Source organism: Periplaneta americana, chromosome 12 (genome assembly GCF_040183065.1).
Source record: "Periplaneta americana isolate PAMFEO1 chromosome 12, P.americana_PAMFEO1_priV1, whole genome shotgun sequence".
NCBI classification, from domain to species: domain Eukaryota; kingdom Metazoa; phylum Arthropoda; class Insecta; order Blattodea; family Blattidae; genus Periplaneta; species Periplaneta americana.
Genome location: NC_091128.1, coordinates 24,948,472 through 24,972,604, shown reverse-complemented (window position 1 = coordinate 24,972,604; position 24,133 = coordinate 24,948,472). Strand labels below are relative to the sequence as shown.

At 36.4% G+C, this 24,133-nt stretch overlaps 1 protein-coding gene across 1 annotated transcript in view; it reads left to right on the top strand.

Moving 5' to 3' along the window:
- Positions 1-24,133, top strand: part of LOC138710217 (protein O-mannosyl-transferase TMTC1-like) — a 1,461,941-nt gene that overhangs the window by 1,057,398 nt on the left and 380,410 nt on the right. Inside the window, exons 8-10 of the mRNA XM_069840877.1 lie at positions 9,854-9,975; positions 18,220-18,384; positions 18,477-18,590. Of these exons, the coding sequence (XP_069696978.1) occupies positions 9,854-9,975; positions 18,220-18,384; positions 18,477-18,590 (401 nt within the window). The remainder of the gene's footprint in view (positions 1-9,853; positions 9,976-18,219; positions 18,385-18,476; positions 18,591-24,133) is intronic.

The following is a 24,133-nucleotide window of genomic DNA, read 5'->3' as shown; positions in this document are numbered from 1 at the left end:
GACAGAAATTTAACAATCTCTTACATTATGATGACTGGGAATTTTTCGGGATATATTGTCGGAAATCTTCCTTGGGAGTGGAATATCTCCGATGGAAAACTTCCCGGGAATTTACCCATCACTAATTACAACGTAAAATTTGTAATGACTAATGATACTGTAAAGGCACAGTTCTGATCAATTTTGGGTTTTTATGCTTAAAATGCAGGTTTTCCTTATTGTCATATCCTGTGTTCCAAAACGTGGCTTAATCAGAAAATATTTTCCTACACATTAAACATTTTCTGCAATATCTTTCCGTATACATTCACAAACAAAACGCATAGCTGACAATCTGTTTCCATAGGTTCTTGGGGCAAGCGGGTAATATGATAAGTAGATCATGGACTTCTATACACTAGAAAACCTGAAAATATGCATGTAACTTTGCCTTCAAAGTTTCTGAAATATGCGCTGAGAATTCAAATGTATGAAGTAAAATATATAAACATCTTGATTACACAACTTTTAACACTATATCACTTTGGAAAACGCATTATATGTCTTTCACGTGTTAAATTTTATGTTACCTTGTTAACATGCTATTGGCCATCATCAGAACTGGTTGTTGCTGGTCTTGGCGCCTTTTGTTTTGTTTCCTGTGGGGGTGTGTTTGTGTAGTGTAATGTGAAGTCAAAGAGTGTGTGGGTTCTGAAATTGAGTTGTGTGTTGAGAATTTAATTTGGATGTGTTTTATGTGTTTGTATTTTTCGTATTTTCCTAGTGTGTTTAGTTTCTGGCTTTTTGGTTGGATGTGTAAAATTTCCATGTCTGTGTTGATGTCTCTATATGTGTGGTTAGCATTTGTGATGTGTTCTGGATATGTGGAAGTGTTTTATAATATTGTTATGGCTGTGATGTGTTCTTTGTAACGTGTTTGAAATGATCTGCCTGTCTGTCCTATGTAGAAGTTGTTGCAGGTGTTACATTTGAATTTGTATACGCCTGTGTGGTTGTATTTGTATACATTAGATGTTTATTTGGTTTAATAATATGATACGAATGGAAATATTTTTAAAGCCTTTTTTTCTACAAATGTTTAATTCATTTTATACATATATTTTAATTGGTAGATTTTTAATTTTATAGCTTTCCAACTTTGTTAAACGTCCTTTGCCTTTAACGTAATTATTATGGCAGTAAACTACCAATGATTTCTCTAGCGCTCAACTGTGAAACTTCTCTTATCTGTTAGATTAGTTTAAATGCCGAGAACGATCTCTCGACATTACATGATGTATCAAGTGACTTCATTGTCTCGGATGTTTAAATAAGTACATTCAGTTTTGTTTCTATGAAATCAGAGTGGACTACCAGCATTGTCGTCGCAGAGGTTTCATGACTTCAACACTACGTCACTTTGTGTCTAAATACGAGTACATTTATTTATGATTCTACGAAATGAGAATAAAAGCCTGAATGACATCTAAGCGAAGCATATTTCCGCCCTGGCTCCTGAAACATTACACTTACACGGCTACGTCTAGCCTCATGTTAAAGTGGAAAACGACCCAACTTATACGCTAGGGATAAGGTATCCATTGTCACAGCACTGTGACGTCCTCAACAGTAATTAATTAATTAATGATTTTATTTGTCACATAATTCTTGGAAATTATTCTATTTTTTATCGGAGACAAATTTGAAATTAGATAATAATTCGGGAAGAACAAGAAAAGATGTTAATAAATGCATTGAAATATGCAAAATAAAGTTGTCTTCATTAGAACATAAAAACCATGATCGACAAAGACCCACATTTACTTTTTCAATATACCAAATCAGTAGACTAAAAATATACAATAGAAAGAAATTCCGCGGTCTAACGTCAAGAGTAAAATTTCTTCTGCTTTATAACCTATTGTACTTAAGTGCGGCTGTCTCTAGTCAATTCACGTTGCCCTACCTGCGGATTCACACCTAGAGCGACAAGAACATTAACAGCATCGTCATTGTTCCCTTCATTCGATTCATGTTTTTCACACTTCCACACCTACATACCCTCTTTTCCAGCCGTGCAAATGCAACATGTAACATTCATGTCATGAACATGTCCGACGCAAGTCGATAATTTCACCTGTATTCACACACTATTAAAGGCATATTAACTTCCACATCAAATGGTACCGTGTTTAGGGAATTTGTGACAGCTTCAATATGTATCAAGTGCTTAACAATAAGCATCGATCTGTTTGTATTTTTGTATTACAAGCTATATGTGAAAGGTGAAAGGTGAATGGCCTGAAAATTTCATACAGACAGTGTTGCTGCCAAAACGGAAGGAAAATAATACCTGATATCTCAATTGGGGGAACATTTTCCTGCGAATACTGAATCGACGTTGGAAAAAGAGCAGTTTAGTTTTAGAAATTAAAAAAAAAGTACGAGAGAAACGATTGGACTGCTGCGAACAATCGACGAAAGATACCTGCAGAAGTATAAATAAATGTATATAGTATTTGTAGACATAGAAAAGGCATTTTACAAAGTGGATTGAAAGAAACATATGGAGATCCTGAAGAAAATTGATGTAAATTGGAGAGAGACGTAGGACTTAGGACATATTCTGAAGTAGGAAAGAAGTTCTGTTAAAATATGAAATTGTTATATATTTTTTTGTAGTTTTCAACAACTTTGTAAAAGTAGAGCTACCTCGTATTTGTAGGGAGCCCTTTAATTATTTTGTCATAACTGAGCTATTAGTCACACCAATATTTCTCCAGACAGTACCGCATACTCTTCGAAGAAAATTCTTCTAGCAGGTAATAATCAACAATAGCCAGCTAGAGAGAGGGACAAACTTCTAGGCCTAACACCTTTCACTTTGACGTGATTGCTATTTGGATTTCATACCTAGCAAAATGCTCACATAGCGACCAGGAGCGCCGAGTTAAGGACCCTCTCTGTTATAGATTTTTTTAAAATTAACTACATAGTTGCATTTAAGAGATACTGTCTTTCTCACAATTTATGGACCATTCTGCATATACGCAAATAACATTTATTATTGTTATTTCTTGCATTCTCCATTATGTACTCTTATGTATGTATGTATGTATGTATGTATGTATGTATGTATGTATGTATGTATGTATGTATGTATGTATGTATGTATGTATGTATGTATGTATGTATGTATGTATGTATGTATGTATGTATGTATGTATGTATGTATGTACTGTATGTACAGTATGTATGTACTGTATGTATGTATGTATGTATGTATGTATGTATGTATGTACTGTATGTACAGTATGTATGTATGTATGTATGTATGTATGTATGTATGTATGTATGTATTTATGTATTTTTACAATAAAGGTAATACTACATGCCTTGCTACCTGTATGTTTACAATATAACACATTATGTCTCGTTTCTGTCACTTTCTAGGCGTATCTAGGTTTGTTATTTTGTTGTGAAAATCTGAGTCTTTCACTATAACTAGTGCCTACTCTAATCTATCCTAGATTAAATTATCCTAAGTTTACTCGTCTAAATTTATAGCGTTGACAAAGTTTATATATTATGTATGCACATGTTCTTGCATTAATTTACGCTTTGTGAAAGTCCACTTGCCAGTTTTATGTATGTATGTATGTATGTATGTATGTATGTATGTATGTATGTATGTATGTATGTATCAATGTCTACCCACTTCACTTTACGTGATTCGGGTTCCACATATTGCGAATAGATGGCAGGAATGTGACCCATTTTTCTAGTTGTAACCACTTCGGCGCGCCACACCGTACATGATGTGTATCTGTGGAGAGTTATGTCGTGTACTAGGGTGAGTGTATGTGTAAGTGTTTGTGTAAGTGTAGTGTCTGGAATGAGTGACGATAATGAAGGTGAGGAAGGGAGAAGGGGAAACCAGGTGACGGCACGTAGCCTACTCCTGTCGAATTACACTAAGCGGGCCGCCAGGCTTAACGTCCCCGTCCGACGAACGAATTGCTATCAACAGTGACATATGCCTTCTCTTCATATGCACTGCGGAGAGATTTGGGATTTAATCCCTTCATATTGGTGCACAATCTAGTGATTAGAAGTTGCGAACCGCCATCTCTCCTAGTCCCAACATAGAAATTTTACATGAAAATTTCGGACCCCGCCGGGAATCGTACCCGGGCCGGCTATCCTGGAGGCAGACACGCTACCACAGACCTAATTCGGCGGACACTTCTCCATAATGTTAATATATAGAATAGTTACATGTTGTCTTGCTTTGTATTTCGGAAAAATGATATTTAAAATATGTCAGAAATAAATATAAGTTCTAATTCAGAATTTAATATAATTGATTGAAACAATTTTTCGCTTTCAACGAAAGAATATATTTTTGTTCGTTCGTGTTTTTGCTGCATTTCCAGCAATTGTTGTTAGGCGTTGAAAGTTAGGATTCCCACACAGGAACTTGTTGCTAGGGAAACCATTCTTCATAACATAAAACTATACTGAAATAGACCCATTACGATGCACTTATTGTTACTTATTTATCATCCATACTTAATGAGTATATTTAATGTTTCCATAAACAATGCAGCTATTCCATGACTGGAAATCAACTATAGTGATATCCATAACATACACAAAGTTGGAAATACAGTACATGTCGCAGACTACAGACCGATTAGCCTTACATCTGTCGTATGTAAGGTCATGGAGCATTTGATATCGGATTATATTCGTCGTGTTCTAAATGCGAAAAATTGGTTTTACAACCACCATCATGGTTTAGGGAAGGCATCTCATGTGATAATCGAATTACATGGATGGTTCAGAATCTAGTTGAAGAGATAGTTTGAGGCTGAAGAATTGATGCGGTTGTGATTGATTTTTCGAAAAATTTTGATCTAGGGCCACATAACACATTAATAGATAAGTTAAGTAGGCTAGGAATAGATAAAGAGTGGTGCTATGGATTCAAGAATTCTTAAAAGGTAGAACCCAGAGAGTTAGAGTAAGTCATCAAATATCGAAAATTGGGAATGTAAGTTCACAGGGGTGCTACAGGGTAGTGTACTGGGGCCATTACTCTTTTTAATATACGTAAATGACTTACGCCAAAATATAACATCAAATATGAGGTTATTTGCAGACGACTGTATTCTCTATAGAAAGATTGTAAATAGTTTATATGAGGATACTATTCAAATGGACTTGAATAAAATTTATAACTGGGCGTTAATCCATAGGATGAAAATAAATGGTGCTAGAAGTAAATCTATAACATTTTTTAAAACCCAAGAGGAAACTAGTTTAACTACAGATTCAATGGTGTTGTAATTCCTCAAGAACTATATTGTAAATATCTGGGAGTATATTTAAACTCCAAACTTTCTTGGGGAGAGCAGGTTGATAATGTTACGGGTAAAGCATGGAGGACACTTCACTTTATTACAATAATCTTGAAAAATGTTAGCCCCAAACTGAGGGAAATAGCATATTTAACATTAGTGCGACCATTATTGGAATACGGAACTACATGTTGGGATCTCTATAGAATATATCATTTAAATTCCTTAAAAAGAATCTAGTTTCCCCCATAAGGATATACATAAATATACTTGGACTTCTCCAAATGGATTGACACACAACCAAATAGATCACATCTTGATAGATAAACGGAGACATACTAGTATAGTAGATATTCGAACTTTCAGGGTGCAGACTGTAATTCTGACCATTATTTGGTGATTGGAGAATTAAGAGAAAGATTATCAGTAGCCAAGCGAGTAGAGCAACAAGTTAATATTACTAAATTCAATATTTTGAAATTAAAGGACGAGGAAGCTAAGCAAAATTATCAGGTCGAAATTTCGAATAGGTTTGCCACTTTAGAAAGTTCCGACGAAGTTGAGAAAGAATTAGATGTTAATAGCGTGTGGGAAAATATCAGAGATAGTATCAAAATTGCAGCTGAGCAGAGCATAGGTTATTATGAAACTAAGAAAAAGAAACCGTGGTTTGATGAAGATTGTTGCATGGTAGTAGATAGAAGGAAACAGACAAAATTGAAATTCTTAAAGGATCCATTTGAGGAGAAGAGAGATAATTATTTCAATGAAAGACGGGAAGCAAGTCGTACACTTAGGAATAAAAAGAGAGGTTACTTGAAGGAAAAACTGAATGAGGTAGAAACAAGTAGTAAAAATAAAAACATTCGAGATTTATATAAGGGTATAAAGGAATTTAAGAAGGGATATCAGCCAAGGGTAAACGTGATCAAGGATGAGAATGGTGACTTGCTTGCAGACTCTCCATCAATCCTAAACAGATGAAAAAACTATTTTGCGCAACTACTAAATGTACATAGGCCAAATAGAAATGATCGGGACGAAATTGAAATAGAAACTGCTGAGCCTTCAGAAGTCGAAATTGCGATAGAAAATCTGAAAAAGTACAAGTCTCCAGGTATCGATCAAATTCCAGCAGAATTAATACAAGAGGGTGGAAGTGCATTATATAGCGAAATTTATAAACTTGTACTTGCTATTTGGGAAAAGGAAATTGTACCAGGACAATGGAAGGAGTCCATAATTGTACCTATTTTTAAAAAGGGGGACAAAACCAACTGTGGTAACTTTCGAGGAATATAACTTTTGTTGACGTCGTACAAAATTTTGTCCAATATTCTTTTGAGGAGATTAACTCCGTACGTAGATGAAATTATTAGGGATCATCGGTGCGGTTTTCGGTGTAATAGATCTACTATTGATAAGATTTTTTGTATTCGACAGATAATGGAGAAAAAATGGAAGTATAAGGGTACAATACATCAGTTATTAATAGATTTCAAAAAGACATATGACTCGGTTAAGAGGGAAGTATTATATGATATTCTTATTGAATTTGGTATTCCCAAGAAACTAGTTCGATTAATTAAAATGCGTCTCAGTGAAACATACAGCAGAGTCCGTATAGGTCAGTTTCTATCTGATGCTTTTCCAATTCCCTGCGGGCTAAAGCAGGGAGATGCACTATCACCTTTACTTTTTAACTTCGCTCTAGAATATGCCATTAGGAAAGTTCAGGATAACAGGCAGGGTTTGGAATTGAACGGGTTACATCAGCTTCTTGTCAATGCGGATGACGTGAATATGTTAGGAGAAAATACACAAACGATTAGGGAAAACACGGAAATTTTACTTTAAGCAAGTAAAGCGATCGGTTTGGAAGTAAATCCCGAAAGGAAAAAGTATATTATTATGTCTCGTGACCAGAATATTGTACGAAATGGAAATATAAAAATTGGAGATTTATCCTTCGAAGAGGCGGAAAAATTCAAATTTCTTGGAGCATTATTATGTCTCGTGACCAGAATATTGTACGAAATGGAAATATAAAAATTGGAGATTTATCCTTCGAAGAGGTGGAAAAATTCAAATATATTGGAGCAACAGTAACAAATATAAATGACACTCGGGAGGAAATTAAACGCAGAATAAATATGGGAAATGCGTGTTATTATTCGGTTGAGAAGCTCTTATCATCCAGTCTGCTGTCCAAAAATCTGAAAGTTAGAATTTATAAAACAGTTATATTACCGGTTCTTCTGTATGGTTGTGAAACTTGGACTCTCACTCTGAGAGAGGAACATAGGTTAAGGGTGTTTGAAACTAAGGTGCTTAGGAAAATATTTGGGGCTAAGCGGGATGAAGTCACAGGAGAATGGAGAAATTTACACAACGCAGAACTGCACGCATTGTATTCTTCACCTGACATAATTAGGAACATTAAATCCAGACGTTTGAGATGGACAGGGCATGTAGCACGTATGGGCGAATCCAGAAATGCATATAGAGTGTTAGTTAGTAGTATTAGTAGTAGTATTTATTTATTTAACCTGGTAGAGCTAAGGCCGTCAGGCCTTCTCTGCCCCTCTACCAGGAGATTCCAACTACAATATCAACAATAAAATTACAATTAGTATTAAATTTACAATTACAATTACAAATAATGTTACAGTTAGTATTAAATTTACAATTACAATAAAATCAAAGTACGAAAAGATTACCTGAATAATTAAAGCTAGATAATTTATCATAGAGAAACAAAGGATATTTTATATTTACTGAATTACAAATTAAATCTAGAATAACAAAATTGTATAGTGATGAAATTACTGAATATTAAAATATTTTGTGATAGACTAAAGAAACTATTTACAAGTAATCAATTACTGACCAAGTGCCTAGTAAGTTTTCGTTTGAATTCAATTTTATTTCGACAGTCCCTGATGCTAGCAGGTAGCGAATTCCAGAGTCTTGGCAGGGCTATTGTGAAAGAAGATGAGTATGAGGAGGTGCGATGGGATGGTATTGTTAGTATTGTTTCATGACGAGAGCGTGTGTTCAGATTATGGTGGGAAGAAAGGTAAGTGAAGCGAGACGACAGGTACGAAGGAATAGAAGAGTTCAAGAAGTTGGGAGACCGGAGGGAAAAAGACCTTTAGGGAGGCCGAAACGTAGATGGGAGGATAATATTAAAATGGATTTGAGGGAGGTGGGATATGATTATAGAGACTGGATTAATCTTGCACAGAATAGGGACTGCTGGGGGGCTTATGTGAGGGCAGCATTGAACCTTCGGGTTCCTTAAAAGCCATTTGTAAGTAAGTAAGTAAAAAGAATCCAGTATAGGGCAGCTAAATTTGTTAAAGGTAAAAGAGAAGACGGGAATGATGCGATAAAAGAACTTAAATAGGAAACGTTTGAAAACAGAGTAGAAAAACTAGAATAACATAATTGTACAGAGCACACCTAGGTCAAAAAGCATGGGTAGACATAACGGCTCGATTAAAGAAGCCAACATACTATGGTATGAGCGATAATGATTTTAAAATCAAATACAGGAAACAGAAAACGATTGTAGGTAAAGTCTCATTTTTAAATCGAACTATGGATGATTGGAATGTCCTACCTGCAGCGGTCTTTGAGGGCTGTCCTTGCTTAAGGAGATTTAAAAGTAAATTAAACAGTTGTGTATAAAGTGTAAATTAAAAAAGATGCGTTACATTATTTAAGATGACATGCATTTACTTAGCCTGACGAGTTATTCCTTTGATTTGAATTGTAATTTATTTCAAAATTTCTTGTAAGAGGGTCTTAGACTACAAATGTTCAGTTTAATGCAGTTCTGTTTATAAGTATGTGTAAGGGTGTAATTGTTTGTCTTATTTGAACTAAGTGACGCGTGGTGAGTCAGTGAAGTTATGGTATACAATGATAGTGAATAGTTTCGGTCAGTGATAAGTTACCACTGCCACCAGGTGTTTGCCAACTTGAAGTGTCAATAAATACATGCAGTACATCACATTGCAGTTTTACGAAGGCTTTGGAGTAGTATTGCTCTAAATTTTCATTGCAAAATATATTGTATTTGTAATTTCAAAAATGAGATCGTGCAAAAAATATTGTACAATACACGTTTGTGAAGTGTATTACAAAATCTCGGAATTTAAAAAACTCGCTCTGCCCGTTTTTTAAAACTTTTCCTCGATTTTGTAAAAAACACTTCCCAACCTTGTATCGTAATATAGTATTTGCTTCTATGGCCAATATTTAGGAGCATAACATCATTAATGTAAATTGTACGTTGCAATTAATTGATAAATAATAAGTCAGTCTTAATCCCTTTCACCGTTTCCAAAGAAAATTGATTCATGCAGACTGTAGAGACCTCTCAAAAGTAAAGAAATAATACAGCTTCATACAGGATTTAGAAATTATTTCTATCTTCCTCCTTTTACGTCACACTTTTCATTAAAGCAGAGTGTTATATGGAATTTTTTATTCTTTTGTTTTAGCAACAGAAGCATCCTCCCCTGCTCCTAGGCAGTTTATTCTTGGTACTGCCCTTTCTACCAGCGACCAATGTGGTGGTTACAGTTGGCTTTGTAGTGGCAGAAAGAGTACTCTATATTCCAAGGTACGAAACAATTTTAATGAAACTTTTCATTATCAATATTTTTCATAATTTCACTCAAACTTTTCTGAGCTCAAGTTTAATGATTTTCTGTGTTCATGCCGAATAATTGCATTGAGGATTATATTTTCATACGCTTCTTATAGGTTATCTATCTTTCATACATCTTATAACTTTAGACTTCTTTTTAGTAAAGTGAAATTACTGTGGCCAGTTACATAGTATAGGCTACATTTTCAATATTCATATTCTAACCTCTATTTTTGCATGTTGCCTGCCTTGGAAACGATTTCCTCCATGAATTAAATTTAAGTAGCCTATACTGTTAGCCCACTATTCAATATTTAAAAATTCATATTGAAATAACTTAGTAATAATGTCGAAACATGTTACAGCCTTGTATATAAGTACTATAAGAGCACTAAACATAATAGTATAATGAAATTATTTTGAAACAACTTTATAGGCTAATATTATTATTTATTGATTGCATGTTTCCTATTTGTGATGAGTGCAATAAGTGTATAACATTGCAAAGTTTGTCATTACTATTTTTTGTTGGACAACATTATATTCAATTAATAAAGAAATAGCATCCAATTTTTAATGATGAATAGTTTGATATCATGGTCTATAAAGAAAGGCGTTGCTAAGACAACAACGTTGTATTAAATATTATTGCACGGAAAATCGTTTGATACTATTAATTTTTTGGCACATGTTATGCCGTCATAATATAAATCATGACGTTTTAGTTGCAATGGTAATATTTAACGGCACTGGTACAATAATGAGGCATATTATGAATGATTTTCACTAGAGATAAACTTTATAATGCTGATGTGCAAAAGAATAACCATAAACGTGCTTTTATCTTTTCATTTACCTACATTTTAAAAGTTATTCAAAAGCAGTAATTTTTAAATAAAAATGCGTTCAAGAAAAACTGAGGCGTCCCCTGGAACAAGAATTTAAACTGGAAAACCTTGAATTTGAGGTACGGATCATGAAATATTTTAGATCTCAAATAAAAGCATTTCGCAGAGTTTTCAAAAGTTTCTAGACAGCGCTGTTGCTTGCTGGAAGGAAATATTTTTTCGAGAGCGAGATTGTTATTGAGGTTTCAGTATGTGGTGAAAACGGCAATATGATGTGAAGTACGTTAAATTATTATTCCAGGGAACGCCTATATTATTTGGTGTCATAGATTTAACGAGTCAAAGTAAACGTGTAACAGATAACAGCAGCAATAATATTGCATGAAAACCAGATAAGGGATTATAATCATGCGAAGGATAACCAAAATTCGTCCTTTGCATCCAATGCTTTAAACAAAGTCCGACATTGAGTGGACCCGACATCTTGAGAATTCAATCATTTGCACCACTGGTTTAGTTCGAGAAGAAATATAAAGACGAAATCTGTAGATTAAAAATAAAATAGTATGTAATTTCTAGAGACATTTGACATAACGGTCTTCTCTGATGGAAACCCTTTACATTGATTTACCATATCTTTGCACGTACAGGGTCCGATAGTTGTTTGTGACGAATTTCAGCACGTTGTTCTGAAGTGATTATTGTTGTTTAGCTAACTGTCTGAAGACAGGTTGAAACCTCGTAAATGATACCAATAAAGCATCACTCATGAGACAACCAAGTCAGGAGATAATGGGTAGGATGGTTAGTTCCTTTCCCCCTCCATTGCATACAAAACTGCCCAGTAACGTATTTAAGCAATCTGACTTCAGATGACTAGATCACTGTAAGGTTATAAATACCAAAGAAAATAAGATAGAGCTTGAACAACGCAATTTATTGGCATGTCACTGTTTTTAATGACACATTTCATATGATTCCCTCGGTATTTTATGGTTTATTACAGTCTTACCACACATTGCATGTGTTCTCGGTATTTTATGGTTTATTGAAGTCTTGCCGAAAGTTCTTCATGACACCATGGTTCTGACGAATTTGGCAGAACTATACAATAAAATTAGAGCAGCAACAATTAAAACTTTTCTAGGAAGTGCACGAATTGCCAATACACAGTGGAAAGATGACTCAATGGTGTCTTGTTCCTACTAGAGTCATCGCTGATCCTTACTTTTTTCAAGATGAAAATGAAATAGGTAGTTATTACAGTGAATCGTGAAAAGTATAGTAATGTTACAGACACCATTCAGAGACGAACTAAACAGGCATTGAATTTGTTTCCAACAAGACAGAATTGTGACCATACTGCCTGAGACACACAGCAGCGATTGTTGATATTTAATTTACTTTGACTATTAATTTCTCGTTTTGGCGACAATAACTGGCCCGCTTGATCTCCAGACGTTACAGCCTCTAACTTTTTTTTCTGATTGGATACCTCAAAGAAAGGGTGTTTCAAACCAGACTACACTGTATCTAGAATCTGAAGAATAGAATACAGCCAGAAGTGCAAGAAATCAATGAAATTCCATGTTTATTGCAACAAGTAATGGATAATCTCTGGGTAATGTGGCAACAAAACAAGGACACAGAGGTGATCTCTTGAAATGTGTCATTTTTTTTTCTAAATTTTAACACGACAATAAATTGCGTTGTTCAAGGCATGTCGTGTTATTTTGATATTCTTAAACATTTTTAATCACTATAGACGAGCATGCTCAAATTTGTCACAACCAACTGCAAGACCCCGTGCTTCTAGTTTAAATGTTAGAACGAGTTCTACACAGCTACATATATTTATTAAGCGTTATTAAGTTCATAAGTTTGCAGTATTCATATTAAGCAAGCTACCGGTACGAAAATTTTAAAATACTAATCAAACTATTAAAAAGTGAACATTATCAGGCTGAGTAAAAAGTATGCAACAGTGCTTGTAACTTTCTTATTTCTAATTGTATGAAGAAACTTTCAACCAAAGAAGAAATATTTTGAATATATGTTCAATTACTATGCTATTCATTTATAAAGAGTGTGCCAATGAGTCTTTTTTTTAATTGCACCATATAGTTATTTTCCCATTTGTGGACTCCTCGGGTCTCAGTATGTAACAAAATCATGTTGTGACTTTTATTCAAAACAATAATGTAACTTTTATTGTCACAACAATAGTCACTTTCTATAATTGAATTTAAACACTCCCGTCAACAATGGGATTTCCACTCCACACAGGAACACATTATTCGTTATTGCACTTTACAGACGACAATGACAATTCACTTGGATTATTGAGAACAACAATGTACTGCTAATCTCAACTAATGTTCACAAAGCACTATTTACAAAACAAAACAGTCAGTTCTCAGTTCACTGTTCGTTGCCTTGGCTAGTTCTTCTATCTCATTCTTTCAAGTTCACAGAATATCGAACCCAAGACTTCCAGAGACAGTCCACTGAACTTCGAATTCAGGTCCCCCAACTGCGGTCCAATGTACGTCGAACCAAAGGCTCCGGATACGCCGCACTCTCCAGGATGCTGCTCCAGTTCACTCGCGTGCCGAACCCTAGACTCCTGGGCGCTGCTGATTCACTCGCTGTCCAATACTAACAACTACTTGCTGGCTCTTTCTTCGCGTCTCCTATTTATCACTAAACCGTAGTTTCCAGAAAGTACGATTTCGCGAATAATCTACAGATGCCGAGAGGATGGCGCTTCCCGAAACTTCTCTGGATTTGTCCCCTCAGTCGCAGTTGCTTTACTTCCCCCTCTCTGCCGCGACCCAGCGTGCTGTCGTTCCCTTAAGTCCTTCCCCTCCAGTTTGCGTGGCTGTGGCCTCCTATCTCTCCGCTCGCCTTGTTCCCTCAACGCGCGCCCCGCCCTCCGTGGGACGGGTGATCGACTCCCGACTGTCACAATATTTTTGTTCTCATTTATAAACTAATTTGTAACAATTACCTCATTTGATGTTAATATACTGTTTATGTACTGAACAAAGGGAAATTTTAATGCTTCAGAATATCAATTTGAGAAGGCTTTGGATTAAGAATTACAGGCAAAGCTAATAGAAATATGTCAATAAAGCTAATAAAAACAATTGAAAAACAATGGTTATTTCATTCTAATATCTTCCGGAAACTAATTAATCGTGGCAAATCTTACAGAAAGAAAACGAATTGGAATATTAATGATGATCGGCTATGGTGATACAAGAAGAGGTTTGTATCTTATTTAATGAATTGCGTTCAGAAAGAAACATTACTCATTCTACGGTATTTAAATTTTTTAATAAAGTTCAATTAAACTGGAAGTATTAAAAATAGGCCACAGTCTTGGAGGCCAAAACAAATTACAGATGGTGAAAAAGCTCTTGCTATTGTATTAACAGCAGAAGAAAACCACATTTATAGACTCGCCAGCTTGGAGTTGACCATGATGTCAGCCAAAAATCCTTATGCAACGTAATAAGACAGTCAAATGGCACCCATACAAGGTATATCTGCTGCAAGAACTCAGTGAAGATGACTTTCATAGACGTATTCAGTTTTCTGAAACCCTCAATGACATGCTCAGCCAGAACCCTAACCTTGTGAAAAAGTCATAATCTCCGATGAAGCTACTTTCTGTCTAAACAGTAATGTAAATCGTCGCAACTGCCGTTACTGGGCTAAAGAGAATCCCTATTGGATTATAGAACTCCATACACAACGTCCACAAAAAGTAGACTAAATGATTGGGCTGGTATAATTGACGGCAGATTTGTAGGCCCATTTTTCATTGATGGCAACTTAAATTCCGAACTGTGTTTAAACCTTCTACAGAATGAAATAATTCCAGCTTGTGGTGCTTTATTCCCTGGGGAAGGAGGAGGAATTCAAGTTGGTATCTTATTCCAGCAAGATGATGCCCCTGTACATTATGGAAAGGAGGTGGTAAATTATTTAAATCAAGTATTTCCAGGAAAATGGATAGGCAGAAGGAAGTATTTAATGGCTGCCAAAATTTCCTGACCTGATCCCATTAGATTTTTTCTGATGGGGATATTTGAAGGACCGACCACGACACCTGGAAGACTTAAAACGATGAAATACAGCTGTTCAATCGAACAGTGTTGCTGAGAACATTAAACAATATTTCAAAGACAGATGTATGCATTGTTTGCCAGTATATGGGGGCTGTTTTGAGCACCTTTTGTGAACTGAAATCAACACGTGATACAACACAACAATGTTAATTTTTGTTTAATTGATTTCTTTCTCTTTCTTTCTTTCTTTCTTTGTTTCTTTCTTTTTTCTCTCAGTTTAACCTCTCCCTTCTAGGTAGATTTACACGACCCACGCCACCCGGGCCCCTTACAGGGCCGCGACCTGTCGGGAGAGGAATTAATCTATGGATCACATACATACTTTTTTGACCACACAAGGACATGGAGGACCTCCCCGGATGAGGGATCAGCTCAATGCCAGGGCCACCTTCGATACAACACAAACATTTAAGACATTACACATCATTCACTCACCCATATGAAAGGATTAAGGGAAGGATCGCCGTCCATGGCCGGACTTTCAAGAGGTACAATCCCGGTATTTTACCTGGAAATAACTGAGGAAACCATGGAAAACCTCAGTTAGGATTGCCGGCCCCTGGGATCGAACCCCGGACCTCCCGAATGCGAGACCAGCCCTCTACCACTCCGCTAACCCGCTCGGTGTTTAATTGGTTTACTTGCTTGAAAATCCATGTTGTATTACTGTGCAATTAAATTTCAATGGTGCATATCCTACAATGTGTCTTTTTAAAATTATAAATTTAAATAATACTAATATTATTATTCAATTCTTTTTATTAGCTTTATTCAGTTATTTCTATTAGCTTTTGTCTTCAAATTTTTAGTCAAAAGCTTCCTCAAATTGGTGTACTGAAGCATTAAAATGTCTACACGTATAGTACATTGTCATCAAAAGAGATAAGTTTTACAAAACAGTAGTTTAAGAATGACAACAAAAAATATGATTTAGTACGTACTGAGAACTGAAAAATCCAAAAATGGGGAGCTAAATACATGGTGCCAATTAAAAAAAAACAGACTCATTAACACACCCTGTATAAATGAAAAGCATATTATTTAAAACTTGTTCACATATATTCCTTCTTTGATACCCTACGACTTTTATGTAATTAATTTCTTCGTAAAATTATAAATAAGAAAGTTACCAGCATTGTTCTATACTTTTTATTCACCCGGTATATTTGACTTTGTTTTTCTCGCATAGTCTCCGTGTACTGAGAATTAGATTTTTATCCTATTTAATATACTACATTGTATATTATTTTCTGATCAGACTGCAGTCAAAGTTTGCTGCTCTTTGTAAATCTAGCCTTGTAAAAATGTGTGTACTTGCACCTAATGGACTAATACAATACTTCCAAGTAATATCTGTATTATAGTAAAATTAATGGTTCTGTCGACTTCTGACAGCTCACTAGCCGCGTGACTTACGGATGTGCTCTCATTGCAGTGTTGCCAAACTGCTGGTACTGCCAGGAGACGGTCAGTTAGTCACGTTTGACACTTTCGATAATGTGTCAGCATTACGCGCAAGCTTGGGCGAAGAGAGTAGTTGGCGTCAAATGGTGATTGGCTACTTCCACGGTCAATTAATATTTGAGGAGAAAAATTCGCTCCGGCGCCGGGGACCGAACCCGGGTCCTTGGTTCTACGTACCAAGCGCTCTAACCACTGAGCTACGCCGAATTAAATCCACAGCACTGGACCGAAGCCCTCTTCTTCGATGTTTCCCTTGTGGCCTGACTCAAAGTTAGGCATAGGGGAGAGTCGGATAGTATCGGACAGCGGGTAATATCGGACAGTAGTTTCTTTCATCTACCACACGATGATAGTACCTGATTGACATGGTTACGTTTCTGTGGTGTCGCATAGAGAAACGTAACCATGTCATTCAGGTACTACCACAGTATAAGAAGAATCAGTAGGGACAACTCTTGTCGGCACCTTTGATGTTGTTGGTACTAAATTCAAGCTTAGTAAGGTCTAGTTTTCAATGAATCCAACTATGTCGCTAGTATCAAACCACTATCAAAATATTAGTAAAATATTTATTTATTTATTTTATTGGTCAGTAATACGAATAATCCTGAATGTATATTATCCATATTAATATTATGTCGCTAGCAAGTCAAAATACTTATATCCATTGTTGACGTTCATGTTCGCACTTCACCGCAACGGACGCCATGATGTATTATGTTGTACTTGGATCAATTTTACCAACATAAGCCTCAAACAGTGACTTGAACGTTAGCGTCAATTAGTGAATATTTTCATGATGATTGCATACGGAAGTAATTATTATTATGGTTATATTGCCATTCCTTTGCCTCATGTCTTTAAAATTGTTAAAAGATGAGTAATGAATGTTTTCAGTTAATATTAAATTATGCCAGCCTGTCGTAGATGGAGATCCATCTAGCGGAGTTTCTAGATAATACACCCGGTTTCGTGACATCGCACTCAGAATTTGTTCCCACGAAATGGCTTAGCTGTCTTTACTGTATGTTCTCTATACTGTGGTACTACCATATGGTGGTAGATGAAAGAAAAGCACTGTCCGATATTACCCGATGTCCGATACTACCCGACTCTCCCTTACATGTTGACGCATATGTCCAATGTCAACTGCCATTATACTAGGAGCGCACTCAACTGAGTGACTTGTTTGGCCGGGATTCCGCAGTTACGTGCACAGTAATCTGTACAAATATATGCACTGCAGCTATGAGAATATTATAGTATAATGGCAGTTGACATTGGACATATGCGTCAATGTGTATGCCTAACTTGGAGTCAGGCCACAAGGGAAACAACGAAGGAGAGGGGTTCGGTCCGGTGCTGTGGATTGAATTCGGCGCAGCTCAGTGGTTAGAGCGCTTGGTACGTAGAACCTAGGACCCGGGTTCGGTCCCCGGAGCCGGAGCGAATTTTTCTCCTCAAATATTAATTGTCCATATCGCAGATATTATTCTGTAGGACAAATTAATAAATCGATAATATTCTACGGTTAAGTTAACCTTGATTGCCATGACAGCAATCTGTAAGCCACGTGGCTAGCAAGCTATCAGAAGTCGAAAAAAACATTAATTCTACTACTGTATATTCCTTATGTGTTTGTCTCCTCAGCTTCGTGTCTTATCTAGTGTTTATTTGTGTCCAGTCCTTTATTCCCGTAGTGTTTACCGCTACAATATTATATGCAACGATTGTCTTTCACTATAGTGTAAATTCCCATGTTCTTGCAGCTTGGGATTAGTGCTGCTAGTAGTGTACGGTCTCCAGCTGCTGTGGGGCGCCTTCCTCCGACAAAGGTCTTTTCTGTTGTGTGCCGGTCTCCTCCTCCTCCTCATTTTCTGCGGGCGCACTTTCGCTCGGAACCGTGACTGGGCGTCCCGACAGGCGCTCATCAGGTGAGTGGAGTGAACATTAAATCATGAAGTTCCCGTGGTAAATTAATATGTCTTTGAGCGCCGGCAAGGTAACGCTGTGCTGCGTGTTGCAGGGCGGGCCTCAAGGCGCTTCCGCATAACGCCAAGCTGCATTACAACTTCGCCAACTTCCTGCGGGACACGGGGCAGCTGGACCTCGCTACCAAACACTACCGCGAGGCGCTACGGTGAGACACATTGCTGAAACTTTATACTTCTTTCCAATGGGCAAAAGGGCTACTGAATTGATTTCCTTTGAAATTCTTACAGCTCCTTCTTGAGTCAAACAAGTTAAAAATTTAATGGTTCTGAGGTTTTGATATACTTCTCCCAACTTCGTAATTGAGTTTCCGTGCTCCATTTTATGTTACTATGACCTTATTTGTCGAAAAAATAGTAATATTTGTAAAATAAAACTTTCATTTCTACCATATAAACTATTTTTCTCATTTTTTCGCCACTAATACGAGATTGGTAACAAAGCATGTCGATAATGAAGAAAATATTTTTGTTTAGTTTCTTCATTAGGTTAGCCTTTTGTTACCTAGAGATAGTGAAATGTTAGCCACAAGCTTTACAATACGAGAACCACGAATGCTAGCACACAAATGTGTTTATTAAATAAAGGATCAGCTCTAATATGAATTATTCAATGTGAATATGTTTCGCATTTCATTTTGTAATTAATTTTATGTTTATTTGTTAAACTTCCAGAATTGCCCTGTGTATTTACCGTCTATTAAAAATATTTAGTTTGCCATGCCTTCAGTCTTTTTTCCTTTGGGTTATTTCAAAATGAAATAAACAAACAAACAATGAAAATAATTTTGTTGAATTAAAACAACATACAGAATAACCGAACACAGATGTGAGTGTAACATTCTACCTTAATGATTAAGCAGACAAATTGAAACAATATTCTTATTATGGTAATGTAATATTATTTATATATTAAAGAAATATTAATAAATAACACGGATATGAGAAGGTGTCTTATCGCAAATCCAAGGACAAACCATGTTTGTTTGTATCCCAGTATTAAAATACGAAATATTACATTCAAAAAAGACAACAGCAATCAATTGTTGGTTGGGAAATAATATAGGCCACTCAAGGTACTATTTCGAAATTGCAGGCAAGCATCATACACCAACGAATAAGATTAAAATATTTAAACACTAACCTCTAGTATCTTAGAGCAAAACAAAAGATCCAAAAGTAGAGCGTGAGGTAGGCTGTACTTCTGTGTATGTACCTATAGACTAGAGAATATGAATCCTGTACGTCCATAATTTACGAATCATGTGAATAGTGGTATGCAACTTTATCGATGAAAATGGATTAACATAATTTAATGACTTCGTTTCAAATTGATTTACAATTTAAAAACACATATATACGTTTAATTTACATTCAGTTATAAACAAACTATTTTCATAAAGCCTAAAATAATCTACGTTGTCGTTAGTGTGTATTTTAATCCCTTAGCGCCTACTTTTGCCTCTTTTGCTGTTTTTCTGTAGGCCTACTTATTGATGCTATTTTGCTTTTTTGTATTTCTCATGTTTTCAAGACTAACAGAAATCCGGTTATATTGGAAGACCGATTACACTTCCCTATTCTATCTTGAGAATTCCCTACAATTAGCATCACAATGTGTAATGCACTTAAAGCCTTCTTTCAATGCCAAATAAGAAATTTCAGCTTTCGATCCAAGATGAATTGCAGCTAAGAAACAATTTAGGAACGTAGTTGTTAGCCCGAACGGTGTGTCTACTGATTACGAATTCTGATGAATACCAAGATTTTAAAAGCTGCAGTAGACGCTACTACATATTATAAGTTATTACTAGACTTCGTGGAATTGCCACGAGAATCGTAAGGTTTACTACGCACGCGGTATAGACTGTATGAGAAGGGGGCGTGCAACGGATGGAGTATGCCTCTGATGTAAACACTGAGCAGTATGCTGCGGTTACAATAAAACCTGTACCCTGCATTCAAGAAATATAATGAATGATCTTTGAAGTAAGAAATGTCTAAACATGTAAATACACAATTATTTTGTAGTGACATATATTAACTCTTAGAATTTAATGTAATATGCTCACATCATCCTTGAATTTGTGCATTGCAGTAAATAGTTACGTACATTTTGAGCGACTGCAAAGTGAACCTCCTCCGATGGTCACTTAAGCAGTTGTTATTTTGGGAAAATGTACGTTCAACATCACACGATGTAATAGGTGCATATTTGAAGAACGGGAAGTCACTATATTTTAGTACACCAACTTCAGACATCTTGTCGTGACCTGATAGTACATCATTTATAATATGAAATTGTGAATAGGCAGAATTTTTAGCAATAATGTTTCTCAACTTACATTTAACTTTTTCTGCAATTAGTGAATTGTTATTTTGGAAAGCGGTTTGTGATACTTTATCCACTATATTAAGTGCGTCTGAGAGTTGTAGTTTAGACGATTCTAACAGGGTGATGCTTTTGGACACGATTTTAAAATTAGAATCAATGAACAGAATATCTTCCAATAGTTGTTCAGAAGGAATGATTTTACAGCTGCAACAGCGGAACTGTCTGTGCTATCCAATGCATCAATTACCTCCATTATTTTGCCGAAATATTCTGCATAATAATTAACAGCTTCCAACCACGTTTTCGAACAGGTCAAGACTGGCTGCGGGGGTAAGGATATTCCAGGGGCAATTGTTTGGAACAGCAACACTTTCATTGTAGTATGTTTGATTTAATTCTTGTCTGCACTGAACAAATGTTAAGCTTTGACTATTCAAACCACAGTAATGCAAAAACAAGTGCTTACATAGGTATACATTAGCTGTAGCTGCTCTATCTATTTGGACTGGTCACAACTCTTAACATGAACTGCTTATACTACGAGACCGGACGGTCGCTCACCTCCTCTATACTACCGTACATCGGCAACCTGATTGCATGCTGCGTGTGGCAATTTAACGAAGTCTAGTTATTACAGTTGAGTTGTTTTCACTATCTTTTGTTATAAGAACATAGATGACCCATAGCTTAAATCGATTATCGGTGAAGATTAAAGTGGAATTTCAAACGTAAGCAAATCCATCTTTTCAGTAGGGGGAGAGTTCATGAAAACTCCAAAAAAGGTTTCAGGATTTTCGATAAAAACTTCAGATGTTCGTCTGTTCCCCACAACATGTCCTCGTTTGTTGAGGTACGTGATTGCGGGCATTTCCAGGAGTAAAATAACGCCTGGCCAATTTACACGATGATACGCTCTATGTAATTGAATATCACAGTGCTCAGAATGGCTTAGTGTACTTCAGATCCCATTTCACATTCGTTGCAGTAATTATTACAGTTCTTGAAAGTAGTGGAAAACCTACACACCTACATAGAGCAATACAAAATAGGCTATCAGAACACCTAATGACGGTACTGCTGAATAAAAGGTGAAAAATAAGTAGCATTTGATGCTCAAGAAAACGACCAGTGTAAAGTGTTTTTCTGCTATTGCTAACATTTTAGCAGGAAAGAATAACTGAAAACAAATTCTCACCTCGTCTAATTCCGAAATTATAATATTCTCTGTCTTATGTCGATGTGAAATGCTCATTTCTGCACATATATTAATTATGAGTAACAAATGCGACATATAAACTTCTGTGCTATATTTGCCACATTTTGGAGAACTTATTAGGCTCAATGTTTGTGAAGTGAAGTAAGAAAAATATGTCGATAATGCTTTAGCGTAACACTGCGATGGTACGGATATTTGTGTCTTCATATGCACTGGTGCTAGGTGCAATATTTTCTTGTTATTTAATTAATATTCCACAAACTAAGTTTTTTTTAACGTATTAAAGCATTTTTGTTTATTTTATAGAGGCAAAAACAAGTTAATGAGTCTATTTTAGGTACCAGTACTTTAAGATCGCAGTATACATAGGTTGATTTTTTTAGTTCTGGAAACTATTTTTTTCTCAATACAAGCATACTTACATGCTTCTAAGTTTTACAAGTCTTGCGTACAACGTGTTCCCAGCGATGTGGAAGCCGTTGAATTCCGTTGGCACTGCCTAATCCGTTGATGGTACGAATATAACTGTGGATTGCCTGTAAAAGTCTTCAACTGTTCGGAAGCGAAGTGGGACTTTCATCTTAGAGATTAGATCGAAGTCACAAGGACTTAAATCCGAAGAATATGGCGGGTGATAGAGAACTTCCCAGCCCCAGCGACTGAACAATTCAGACACAACTCTTGCGTATGCGCCCTAGCATTGTCATGCAGAACGATGTCTGGGTTATACATAAAGTATCGCCATTTTATTCTCAGAGCTGCTCGCAGATTGGTTCGCAAAGGCGAACAGTAGCACTTCGCATTAACGTTCTGCTTTGAAACGTATTATTTAAGATTACACCATCATAATCATAGGCAAGAATCAGCGTCGCCTTCACATTGGTGGGATCTGCAGAACTGTTGTTTTTTGTGGTGACCCGTGATGACGCCACTCGTCCGATTGGCGTTTCAGAATATAACATCTGAACCAGGTCTTATTAATTGTAATGATACACCGTAAGAAGACCTCTCCTTCGCGCTCACAGCGCTGCAAGAGATACGAGAAGCGTCATATCGCTGCCATTTCTGCATGTCTGTTAAATCACGCGGAACCCATTTTGAGGCAATTTTCCGCATATTCAGGCGGTCCTTCAGGATGTGAAGCACAGTTAAAGGCGCCAATCCTATATCCTGCGCTAACTCATGAATTGTTAAGTTCCGATCCGTCTCCACTAACGAGGACACAGTCTGTACATGTTCGTCACTTACTGGTGGGTGACCAGATCCAGGCATGTCCAACACACTTTCGCGTCCTTGTCTGATACTCTAACCCACCTTGCTACCGTTCGGTAAGGTAACGCAGCCGCACCGCAAGCCTCTTGCAGTCCTTGATGAGACTGTCGTGCCGTGCGACCTCTAGCACTTTGAATTTTTAACCGGCTTCTCTGTTCCTCCTTCGAAAAATTGCGACTGTATTCTGTGACTGTGACCGTTTTCTCACAACTTCTCGTCTTATTGTTCTCACTGTGAACGGACATGAAGGGGGGAGGGCGAATTCAGCTCTGAGAAAGGGTAGGCATGTAAGCAACCTGTGGTATAAACGATATTGCGTAGCTCCTTTGCACGGCATCGCTGCAGCATAGTTGCCACTACTAAAAAATCAATCAATCTTTTTATACTACAATTTAATCTTTTAAATCCTAAAAGGACTAATTTCTCCTTGGTATGAAATAACCGAAACGGAAAATTATAAATTATGTATTCTTTAAAAAGTTCGTTAGCATTCTTATGCAACATTAGACTTGATTAAAAATGTAAAATCATTTTAAATTATTTTATATTGTAGGCCTAATATTTTTTTCTTAAAAACGAGTAAAATAATGTCACCTGGAATCAATTGAAACTCCGTCAGCTTCCATGCGTACCATTGCACATATTGCTTTACATGGACCCTCCGTATCCTTTACCACTGGGTCAAATGAGTTCAGTGGTTGGGACGCGAACCACCGATTTTAGGCACGATATGCTGGCCAGAATATCGTCGGTTTAGAAGCAAACACATTAAGACAAAATATTACTTCTGAGAAAGAGGCGTATATTGTAGGCCTACTTAATGTATGTGTATATTTTTGAGGAGGCCGAGACGTAGATGGGAGAATAAT